An 11641-nucleotide genomic window follows, 5' to 3' on the forward strand; every position below is an offset into this window, starting at 1 on the left:
ATGTTTTATTTTATTTGGCTATTTATCACAACATTCATTTTTTCGTCGAAAACGATTTATTTATTACTTACGAATACTCATTAAACTTGTATCGATATTCGATTTGACGATTTATAAATATGCCGAGTTTTTGTTCAAATGAAGCTGGATCAAAATAGCATTCTTATCCTAATTACTGTTAACCCCTTTCTGCATAAGGTCCCATAAATGGCACAAATTAGTTTTTCTCAAATACCTATCTCGTTTGATATTTATCCGTTTACGAATTACGTTGCTTCATGCATGGCCGAATTCGGCACGAAAAACTAAACAATTTTGATATAAGACACTTCTATCTATCGGTAAATGTGTGTTCTATAATTTAATAAAAATCTAATCAAATATTTGATGCGGCGTTATCAACTTTCGCGCGTTTTCAGAGTTTGATAACATGATTTTTTTAACACCGATTGTCAAACAATAAAATATTAGTCAGTAGTCTGTTGTATTTTTGCTGCAGATTTCAAAATGTATGTTAATACATCTTTGTAGCTTGAATAGTTGATAAGATATATTGAAATTGTATGGCACTAACGCGTAATAACAGTTCACATAATATGTGCCATATTTGGTACAACATGCACAGAAAGTATTGTTTCGAAATTTTTTGTTAATACTTGGGCTATTAAAATTTTAATTTTTTTGTTAATTAATAAATATAAGATAATAATCAAACGCTGATTACCAATAAGTAATGTGATATGTTTATTTTTTTAATTAATATTGCCTAATTAATAATTAATTGTTAATACTTGAGCTACTAAAAGTTTTTAATTGTTTTAATCTATATATATATATATATATATATAAATGAATTCTTGTCTGTCCTTTATGCATTAGTACACCATTCATCCGATCGCCATTAAACTTTGGGAAGTAGTTGAGTACACTACCGCGAACCTAACTGACATAGTACTTTTTGAAAATTCCACCATTAAGGGTGGCCTCAAACACGAACTTTGTACTTTAAATACGAAATTTAAATAAATTAAATGTTTGTGACCATGGTAACCCAAAATAAACACTTGGTTAGTACTTTGTAACCATGGTAACCGCGGTACTCGAGCAAGCTCTTAACTGTTGGAACGGGATCTGGGACACTTGAGTAAGAGGACATAATAACCGAAAAAAGTGTCACAAAAACGCTGTTGTCTGATAAGAGATAGGAGATCAGAGATGAGGTATAGGGATGGGGGAATGGGAATTATTTTACTCAGGCCTGGCAGACTAAATCTCGGGCAACGCCGGGTCCGGACAGCTTGTAGTTAATAAATATAGATACTAAATAATCAAAGACTGATTACAAACAAGTAATGTGATATACTAATTAATAAATATAGTATGTTATAATTATGGAAGTATTATTATTTCATAACGCATAAGTCCCATGTATGGCACATTATAGCGATGCATACTTTAATGCATAAGGTCCAAAAATTTTGTTTTGGTGCGCAATTTTCCATTTATGGCACACATTACACTTATGGTTTTTTAGGGTCAAATATTTTTTAATATTTTTCCATGTAACTATGACCCCAAATCTAGATACACGTTTTTTTTTTTTGAGAAAAATAATTTATTTATGCAGAAAGGGGTTAATTAATTTTAATTAGTATATATTTATGTTTTTTAGCCATAAACCATTTAGATAATTTGGTTAATATTTGTAGACATTACTTAAATACATCAACAATAATTAATAACATCATAATTTTTAAATAATTTAACAATAAAATAAAAAACTGCGTATTGCGAGTACGCAAAGATAACCTGATATTTCTTTCAGGATTAAGTGGAGTTGGTGGAATTTGAAGCTTTTTAGGATGGAGAAGGCTGCTTCCTGGGCTGCTAATGGAAAAAAATTCAACATAATTTGAACGGTACATCAACAGTACATTGTTTGTAATCAAAATTAAAAACAAAAAAAATACATAGTCAATTTAAAACAAATTTTAATTCACAAGAGCTTATTAATATAAAATAATATTATAATTACCTTATAAGTGTATAGATTGTGATAGAAAATAACAACAAATTGTGTAAATAATTTTAAAATTACATTTAATTCCCAAAATGGCATTGATAAAAATATAGTATTATAAGTGAATACCATATGATTTCAGGGTTTTATCATTAAAATGAATAATACAACCATATTCAAATCGATCGGAAAAACTTTTTGCCTTGTCAACTAATTGCCATTGTTTTTTGTCTGTGTCGTATCTTTCACATTGAATATCTCCATAATAATTGACAAACACAAATAAGTCGTTTTTCTTGATAACCAAACCTGCATTTGAAAATTATTATAAGTAAAAAAATGTAAAATATTCTTGTAATAATTCAATAGACAGACTTGATGAATCATATTGGTTTTCCAATTGCATGTTAGGCATTTCATCCCATTTAAAATCATGTAAATCAAACTTAAAAACTCGGTGAGGTGCCTTATTACCACCAATGAGATAAATTACATTTTCTATTCTTCTTATACTCATGCCCCAATTACATATCGGCATAAGATTGAGTATTTTCCAACATTTTTCTTTAAAATCGTAGCATTCGACAGTCGCAAGATCATTTCCGTTATCTCCACCAAACTGCATAAAACAATAAACTTGATTCAATTCTTATGAACCATAATTACTTAATTAAATTAATATTTCTCAATTATTTTGTTATACAAATTAATAAGATATAAGAAGGAACTTATTTAGTAATTGGACATATGGTATTTATGGTTAAATAGCTGTTATATTGTTTACTTACAACATATAATTGATTCTCATATATGTCAGCACTGCACGAGTCTCGAGCAGTGGGCATTGGTTTAATTTTTTTCCATACTTTTAAAATTGTATCGTAGTATTCTACTGAATTTAAACGATGTCGGGCTAAGATGTCAACGCCTCCGATCTATAAAAAAAAAAAACTTGTCTTGTAAAAATTTGGTTTCGTGATGAAAACTACAATCAAATTAGTACGTACGACATAAATGTATTGTTTGTGTGTACAGACAGCAAAATCTATTCGAGGTCGATTCAGTGGTGTTGTAGGAACCCATTGTTTTGATGTGGACTTAAGGTTTAGTTCATCTACTAGATTGACATCTTTACCAGAGCTATCAACTCCGCCAATTGCAAGTATTATTCCATTTTCAGAGACAACCATACTTGTATAATTACGGGGAGGACAAAAAAATAAATGATCGCATGACTTCCATTTTAAACAATCCTCATTTCTAATATCCATATACTTTACACAAAACTGGCCGTTTTTTGTACCACCATTAATTGCAAAAATGATCTGAATAAAAATATATACAAATGTGATGTAATATTAGTACACAACTAAGAAAATATAAATAGTATTAAGCGTGTAAAACACGAGATTTCAAATTTTGTTAACATAGACTAGACACATACATTAGACATATTTGAAAAGTTTCTTCCTGATACATTTGGATGATTTGAATCGAAAAGTAAATTAATAATTTCTGTCCTTTTGTACAATACTAAAAAAAAAAATATATATATATCTTGAATAACAAATAAACAAAGTGATAATATTTAACTGGAACAGTATTTAAAATATTATTGTATATTTCAAGTGAGGTGAATAGACAACATAAAAATGTACTTACAATCCTTATTTTTTCTCACTAAAGGTTCATCATAGATCCGTTTAAGTCCTACTTTTGAAATTAAATTCAAACGTAAGTATTTTATGAGATCCGATAACAAGTGCATTCTTTTTTTTGAGTTATAGTTTATCCAACCAATAATAAAATCAAATATCTACAAAATATTATAATATTAAACATAATTGCAACGTAACATGAAAACAATTAATTTTTTTCTGTTCTTACATGAAGTTATAATTATAATCAATAACTTCACAAGTAATTATAGCTAATCTAAAGAAATTTACCTTATCTTCAGAGTCAATAACTAAATCGTCATTTGCTATAAATTCGACGACATCATAAAAATTAAATTCATATAGGTATGCTAATGCTATATCTGAGTTCACAATGGTACTACAAAAAACGTTGTGCATTATTAGATGAATATTTTAAAAATTGTTTTGACCCTTTGTCGAACGTTATTACTCACGCAAAATTCTTTAAGAAGTACAACCAACAAAATCTGTAAATTATTTTGTCTGATAAAAACTTAGAAGTCTGCATAAATCTAACACAATTTGTATGATTTATATTTTCTTTAATAAACTCATGACACCGTTTTTTCATATAGTTTAAATCGTACATATTAGCAGCTTTCAAAAATTTCTAAAACAAAAATAAAACTATAAAATAGTTTTGGGTATTTCAATGATGGTTAAATCTATGAATAATATTAAAAAAATTGTCTTTCCTTAACCTTATGCTTTAAACTAATGCTTTTTATTTTCAAACAGTAACTTCTAATTTTTATTTGATAGTTATACTTGTCAATTAAAAATAAAATCTTTTTTCTTTTATATACTACTTGTGTAAATTCATACTTATAAATTATACATTACTGGTGATGTGACCAGTATTGTCTACAAAATAGGTTTGTTTATTTATACAACCATGAATACCACATAATGCCTTACAGTATACATAAAAACTATAAGGCAAAATATAAATGGTTATAAATTTAATAATACTTGAATATATTGAAATATTTATTCATGAATTTAACACTGAAATCATATATGACCATTTGAAAAACAAAAGTATGTATATTAGTTTAAGGTATAAGGGTGGGAAAATAACCTATTTCAAATTTCTCATAGATACACTCATGATTAAATTAAACAAGGTTATTGCACATATACCCCTTCTTCATCAAGTTTTTGATGAAAAAATCAAATGTCAGCGTAACAGTACTCAATCAAAATAAAGTATACAAGTACACAGTAAAATATATAGTAATATTAAAGTGTATAGTAAAATTTATATCCCATTATGCTGTTATTTTATTTCTAAAGATAACAATTCGAGACAATGTGCAATAACCTGTATATTTCAACCATGGATACACTGTTAAATAATTGTAAATTTAGTACACAACTGAACCTTATGAAATATAGACTGGTTCATAGTTAGTGAATCATCCGTTAAGTTAATTTGTAATAAATACCTCAATGTTGTGATCCGTTATACTAAGTCTACATGTGTATGCGCATTTTACAAGAGATTTCAAGATTTTATAGTCCATTTCTATTATGATAACTTCACTTTTTCTAAATGATCCGTTGAATATCGAACAAAATACAGAGCTTACAGATGCTAATACAAGTTTGTGTGCTTCAATTTCTAAGCCATTATTGCTTACCAAGGTTACATCAAACGGTGTATTCATTCTATAAAATGTTATTTGTTTAATCTATTTATTCGCACTTAACCACTTATAAGATTAAACTATTGTATGTTAATAGCAGTGGTGTTCCCATTGGGTATACTCCATATACACCGTATACTCTCAAGATTTTTTTTAAAAAACATAGGTATACTGCGTATACTCTCAAGTCTAAATTAATTTGCGGAAAAAAATAGTTATTATTTTTGTAGGTTCATTTCTTTATAGAAATATAAATCAATTTAATTTTTATTACAAATAAAATCTCTATTAGAGTGAATGCAGACTAATATTTACACCGATGCGGTAACCGACGGCCGACCATTTATGATTTTATTGATTTTTGCTAAAAATAGAATCTGATTTTTATATTATTTTGTTTTCAAATATTATCTTCCATCACAAGATACATAACCCGTCCCGTACATAAAATATTATAGCTTAACACAAATGTTACAAAAAAAAAAACATTTATATATATATATATATATATAGTTTTTGTAAGTTATAAAATATTTGTTTTTTATTATTAAAACACTCATTCCTTTATTACACCAAGGTTATACTCTGGAACTTATATACTTGGAAATAGCATATGGAAGACCTTTTGTTTTTAGCACCTTAACACTTTTTTGTTAAAATTGTGCTGAGTATACCCTCAACAAATTTGATGGGAACATCACTGGTTAATAGTGTGGTAAATACTAATAAGTATTTATAATACTATCCATAAAAACCCAGTCTGTATACCACCTGATATAGCTTTTCATATCTTTGTTTTAGTGGTTTTTATCATGTTTTTTGTTTTTTACTTAAAATATAATAATATGTTGTTATTAATACATTAATTACCCTCTTGTAATTTTTTTTATTATATGTTTGTTAATATATTGCAAATGTATAAAAAAAATGTATCAACAATTAATAATAGCTTTAACTGATTGCTCTTAGTTAATAGATTACATTGTATTTTACAATTAAATAAAAAATATAATGGAAATATTTTCAAATACCTGTTGACCTGTTCACTGTAATTTTATAAATATTACTTGAACTTTTAATGAAAATTACAGCAATTTAAATAAAAGAAGATACAATTACTAATATTATATTGAGCAAAATAGAGTAATTGTAATTGCACTTCTTAGTATATGTATGAGTAAAATTGGCAACAAATTATTATTGATCAACTCTAAGACTAGAAATATGAATTTAAGCACATTATAACTTTTACAATGCTTTTGTATTGTAGTATTTGTTTTATCACTTTTAGTTATATCTTATAATAAATTCTGTAGATCTTTCCCATTTTAAAATGAGGCGTCTAGAACCATATCAACCCTCAAAAGTGAAATTTTACAGCACGAGCTTTCAAAGTCTTGACTTTTATTCTTTTTTTGTTTTGTTTTAATAAATGAAACCAAACGAAAAAAAATATGGTCACTTAAATATGAATAAATTAATGGCTTTTCGACCATGTAAAGAACAATCATACATTTTAAGTTTTTTAGGCACTGAAGATAATTATTAAAATTTCAATGACAAAATGAATTATGTGCTGCTATCTAGCGAATAATAATTTTGGCACTGGTAGAACATACAATTCTGTAACATATTTTCAAATAAAAGACAATTTGATTTTTTGCGGGTTGGGCCGATATGGTTCTAGACACCTCATATGTATCTTTATTGAAATACTTTCATAACTAAAAAAGAAATTGCTGTACATTTTTCCCAAAAATTACAAGTTAAAATTCACAATCAACAAAGATTTCAAGTAATATTTGTACAATTACAGTCAAAACTACATACATCCCAAGGACAGAGGGCATTATTTAAAAGAGCACAAACAATTTTAAATAATAATTAATGGGTAGCTTTAAATAATACATAATTTATGACTTACTGATAAAAATGATAAAAGTTTTTACAATGTTCTGCAATGGTCTCCATACTTGTTTTACTGATGCGATTTACTTGTTCAAAAAAATGCCTAAAACATATTTAAGATATCAAATAAATGAACTAGTGACAACACATATCCCTATTTATTAAGGAGTGTTCAGTGTAAACAATTTTCACAAAATCTTAATTTACTTTTTTTTAAGTTTTTTAATTTTCACAATCTAAAACGGAAAACCGAACTGAATTACAACAGCATAATATATTACCCGTTTAAAACAAAAACTACAACGACATGATCCTACATTGAAATGCGTAGTTATTTTACTAACCTTTAATACTTATAATAGCAAAAACACTGCTGTAGCCCATTGAAAAGAGTTTAGCCTGTACTTACACAATAAGTTTAGTTACAGGTTTCAAACAAAAACAAACTGTTACTCTATGAGAGGGGGTGGGGGGGGTTAGAATAAAATTATAATTAAAAATATTATGGTAGTTGGTACTATACTTATAGCTGATTACCCCATCAAAATAAAAATCAGTGTGACAGTCTGAAGGGAACTTCTTTTTAAACGTGCAGTGTGCATCACATTCGAATCATTGATTAAATAAAAAATTTAAATACCTTCTTAATCAACGATCGAGTTCAACAAAAGTTTTCTCATGATTTTACTATCAATTTTATAATTATAATAATATAATTATTAGTCATTTGTTTGATATTTGGGGTCTAGGACATTTCGCCGCCAAACCGAGGGACTTTTATAGTTCTTGTATGTAAGGAGGAGCGTTAAATTAAAAATGATATTATTATTTAATAACATTCAGCATATTGATAATCCTATTCAATATAAATATAAATTATTTTATATAATTTATGTTTTATTGTCGTATTATTTGAGTTGTTGATTAATCATCGGTATATTTATCGGTTATCTAACTACAGATTGTTTAAACTTTTTTTTAATTAGATAACTATGTATTTTTAACACATTGAAATAAGAACATTTAGACATGATCACAATTGACGCATAAACTAAAAACTTTAATATAAGCTAAAAATTCAAAAAAATTTGTTTCAAGTAGTTTTGTAATTGTATGCGGCCAAAGTGTGAGTTTTATTTTTTTTGTTTTTCCCTAATAATAATAAAAATATAAGGTAAATCTAGACTTGATGTCTATAATATAGAGCCACGCTAGATCTACCATTAGTCCATTTTTTTTTTTTAGACATTAAGACCTCGGAATACGCCTAAAATTTGAAAAAAAATACAATTTGTATCTCCCCCCTTGCAGAGGAAAAGGTTTTAATTATTTTATGTTTTCGGGCGATTCGACCGTTAAATATTGTCGGCATACTATACAGATGTACATATGGTCCGAATAGCACGTGGAGGTAGTTCAAATGTATCAGTTGGCGGGAGATTCGGCGCATCCAAATCCAAAGCCGTTGACGTGCGCGTCCGAGCTTTTCTTATTGATTTTTTCATCCACATTGGCCGTAAGAGTTTTAGCACACGCCAGTAGTGTAGTGCATTCGTCATCAACGTGCCGTGTCAGTCTCACTTGAAGAAAAAAAATGATTAAACCGAGCCGTTGACTTTAAATACAGTTTCATACAGAACAAGCATTGTACCTTCAAGATTGACAAACATGGAATTGAAACTGCTAGTATTTGCCGTCCTCGACTTTATTATTTTGGCGCAATGCGGCGACCTAGGTGAGGAGGGCATTTAATTATTTCATCGCTATAATGTTATCTTTACTATCATAATATTTGTATTTTTCTGAGAAATTGAGTTAAGTGTATTGAGCAATAGGTCTTTAATAGCATTCTGCACGTAGTGTATGAAAAGTGCAAGTCAACGGTTCAATGTTATAGTGGTAAATGATAACGTGTAAAATAGGATTTTACGCTGTTCCTGTAGTATTATAAATAAAAATGTACTTAGCACGCTTATGCTTAGTTAGTCCCATCGATGATTTATTTGAAATTCGACTACTGGTCTTAAAACATTTCAGATAAAAATCTTACACATCGTAGCTCACAAGGAATAATTTATAATTTTACATTTTGGTGTTACCGAATACACCTGAACGGTCATCTGTTAATATATTAGTAACATTTGATAAATTCTTGAATATCTCTTGTACGACTTTTTAATTTCCTAGACCGGTAATGTGGTCATTTGTTCAGAAAAATATAGTTAATAATATTTATATTTTATGTATTGTAAAGGAGTTTAGGTCGCTCACTAATTGGTAATCGTAGTACAAAGTCCATTGCTAGTGAACCGATGAAGATATTTTGGAATTAAATAGGATACCACATTTGTTTACAGCGGTCACCTACAATCTTTTTTTAAATTAAATGCGACTTGCATACAATAGGGCACTACCATAATTAAAATGCTATATATATATATATAATAAAGAAAAATTTAATTTCATATCAACCCAATGCGATATTGAGTGGTTCACGATAAAATGATCACCCTGTACATAGTCGATGGCACCTTTTTACAATTTATTACCAAGTGAAAATAAATTATATAATTTTAATGGGATTGATTTACTGTGCCATCGCCTTCCATAGTTCGAGTTGTACTCAGACAACTGGCTTCAAAGCATAAAATGAAAAAAAAAAGATCATAGAATAGTCATTTTATGTAAAAAAAAAAAAAACATCTAACATTAATATATTTTCTCGCGGCTTTTCATCGAAGCTGAAATTATATATTATGAATAAGCGGACTCTTTTTTTTTTTTTTTAATTTCCAGTGGACCTGTCGGGAAAAGTTTACCAAACGAGTGCAGCCTTAGAAAAAGAAAACCACATGTACTGTTATGAATGTAACACTATGGTAAACGGCAACAGTTGTAGTAATTTCACGGACAAAGATGACTACATAAAGTTCTCGACAAAATGCACAGGAGACAGGAAAGTTTGCATGGTAATTTTTAAATACTGAAGTCTGAATTGACAAGAAATAATGGTTTAAAAGCATCCGCCATATTATGAACATCGTTAATGTGATTGCATGCGGTCTGCTTTTAAGTAGTTTTGTGTAGGCAATATTTATGCAAAAAAAAAGAGATTTTAAAACATTTCGACCATGTCAATTAATTTACCGGTTACTTATTTTTATAATCTTCAAGGAATTATTTTTAATTTAAATAATTGTTTCTATGAGTAAAATCCATTTTGATTTATTTTAAACCAAAAAGCCAGACAAAATTTTGAATACATGTCCAATTTCAATTCTGTAAAGAGATTCGAGTTCTTTGGTTAATTTACTACATTAAGAAGTAGGAAGCCGATTTTCATTTAAAAATTAGTTTCTTGTTATTAAATAAATTAAATTTGCAATTTTTTTACATAAAAAAAGCAAACATAACATCATAAATCGGTTTTCTACATAACCTAGTAAAGTTGCCAAAGAACTCGGTACTCGTATATTTTTACAGAATTGAAATCGAACCGTTCTAAGTAGTCGAAAATTTGTCTGGCTTTTTGGTCTTAAACGTTAGAAAAACAGACCGCATGCAATCCCCTTAAGTATACTATTATTTCGTTTAGTATTTCATTATAAAATTATTTGAGTTAATAGTTAAAATCGAAATACTTTGTTATTTGAATTCTGGAAAATGAAAATATTATTTTGAAGTAAAATATGAAATTTGACATTTTTTCCACATTCTAAATGTTTGATTTTCAAAATAATCATATGAAATATTCACATTGAAATAAATAATTTTTTTCGTGCTAGGTAAAACGTTATTCGTACACAACAAGCAACGAAAGCGGCACATCAACACAACAGTTGTGGTCACTCGAAAGAAACTGCTCGGTCAAATGTGAAGCTGGCTGCATTATAATTGGAGAACGGAATAAGATTTACGCCTGTCAAGATTGTTGTGAATCTCCACTGTGCAATATATCAAATGGTGCCAATAGTATTGTCTTTATATTGCCATTTAATTTATCTATAATTTTTCTTCCCTTTATTGTATTTGTTACCCGAAAACTTCTTTATCACGAATAACTAGTAAATAAAATGAAGTTTAACTTTTTATTTTTGGTCAATATTAGGTGCATACTGAAAAATCACCGTTAAGTTTATTCTAAATGTTATAATAACGAAAATGCAATTTCTAATAATTTCTCAGGCCAATTTGACTGTGTTCTTACAAGGATTAAGAATTATATTTAATTTAACTTTTAACAATGTAATATAACCAAAATAATCAAATAAATATAAGATATACGGCTAATAAGTGAAACAACATATAGATTTGTTATTTGATTAGTGTTTAAATTATGTAAATAATACAGAATAATAAAAATG

General features: G+C 28.0%; 2 protein-coding genes across 2 annotated transcripts; one reads left to right on the plus strand and one right to left on the minus strand.

The window, feature by feature from the left end:
* Nucleotides 1–2135: 2135 nt before the first annotated feature.
* On the minus strand, nt 2136–7579 carry LOC126839289 (kelch-like protein 2). The gene is made up of 11 exons (XM_050574514.1): nt 7559–7579; nt 7294–7380; nt 5169–5391; nt 4155–4330; nt 3970–4078; nt 3683–3836; nt 3465–3553; nt 3028–3345; nt 2809–2955; nt 2396–2639; nt 2136–2329 (listed from the first exon to the last, which is right to left on the minus strand). The coding sequence occupies exons 2-11, from the start codon at nt 7338–7340 to the stop codon at nt 2136–2138; spliced, it is 1701 nt and encodes a 566-aa protein (XP_050430471.1). The 5' UTR covers nt 7341–7380; nt 7559–7579.
* Nucleotides 7580–8805: 1226 nt separating this feature from the next.
* On the plus strand, nt 8806–11595 carry LOC126838993 (uncharacterized). Its single transcript, XM_050573874.1, has 3 exons — nt 8806–9012; nt 10074–10246; nt 11063–11595. Exons 1-3 carry the CDS (start codon nt 8946–8948, stop codon nt 11336–11338), a joined length of 516 nt encoding a protein of 171 aa, XP_050429831.1. The 5' UTR covers nt 8806–8945; the 3' UTR covers nt 11339–11595.
* Nucleotides 11596–11641: the final 46 nt, after the last annotated feature.

This window comes from Adelges cooleyi, unplaced genomic scaffold (assembly GCF_023614345.1).
Source record: "Adelges cooleyi isolate 19-005CV unplaced genomic scaffold, UGA_ACOO_1.1 ACOO_flye_CR_arks_rails_tigmint_CR_PRNA_30, whole genome shotgun sequence".
Taxonomy (NCBI): domain Eukaryota; kingdom Metazoa; phylum Arthropoda; class Insecta; order Hemiptera; family Adelgidae; genus Adelges; species Adelges cooleyi.

What these genes read in the sequence shown, in the direction of transcription:
- LOC126839289 (XM_050574514.1), bottom strand. Translation starts at nt 7,340, where the DNA reads ATGGAGACCATTGCAGAACATTGTAAAAACTTTTATCATTTTTATCA. An exon ending in AGTGAGAAAAAATAAGGATT is followed by an intron (nt 3,554 to 3,682) that starts GTAAGTACATTT and finishes TTTTTTTTTTAG; the next exon opens with TATTGTACAAAAGGACAGAA. An exon ending in AAACCAATATGATTCATCAA is followed by an intron (nt 2,330 to 2,395) that starts GTCTGTCTATTG and finishes TTTCAAATGCAG; the next exon opens with GTTTGGTTATCAAGAAAAAC.
- LOC126838993 (XM_050573874.1), top strand. Translation starts at nt 8,946, where the DNA reads ATGGAATTGAAACTGCTAGTATTTGCCGTCCTCGACTTTATTATTTTG. An exon ending in GGCGCAATGCGGCGACCTAG is followed by an intron (nt 9,013 to 10,073) that starts GTGAGGAGGGCA and finishes TTTAATTTCCAG; the next exon opens with TGGACCTGTCGGGAAAAGTT. An exon ending in GAGACAGGAAAGTTTGCATG is followed by an intron (nt 10,247 to 11,062) that starts GTAATTTTTAAA and finishes TTTTCGTGCTAG; the next exon opens with GTAAAACGTTATTCGTACAC.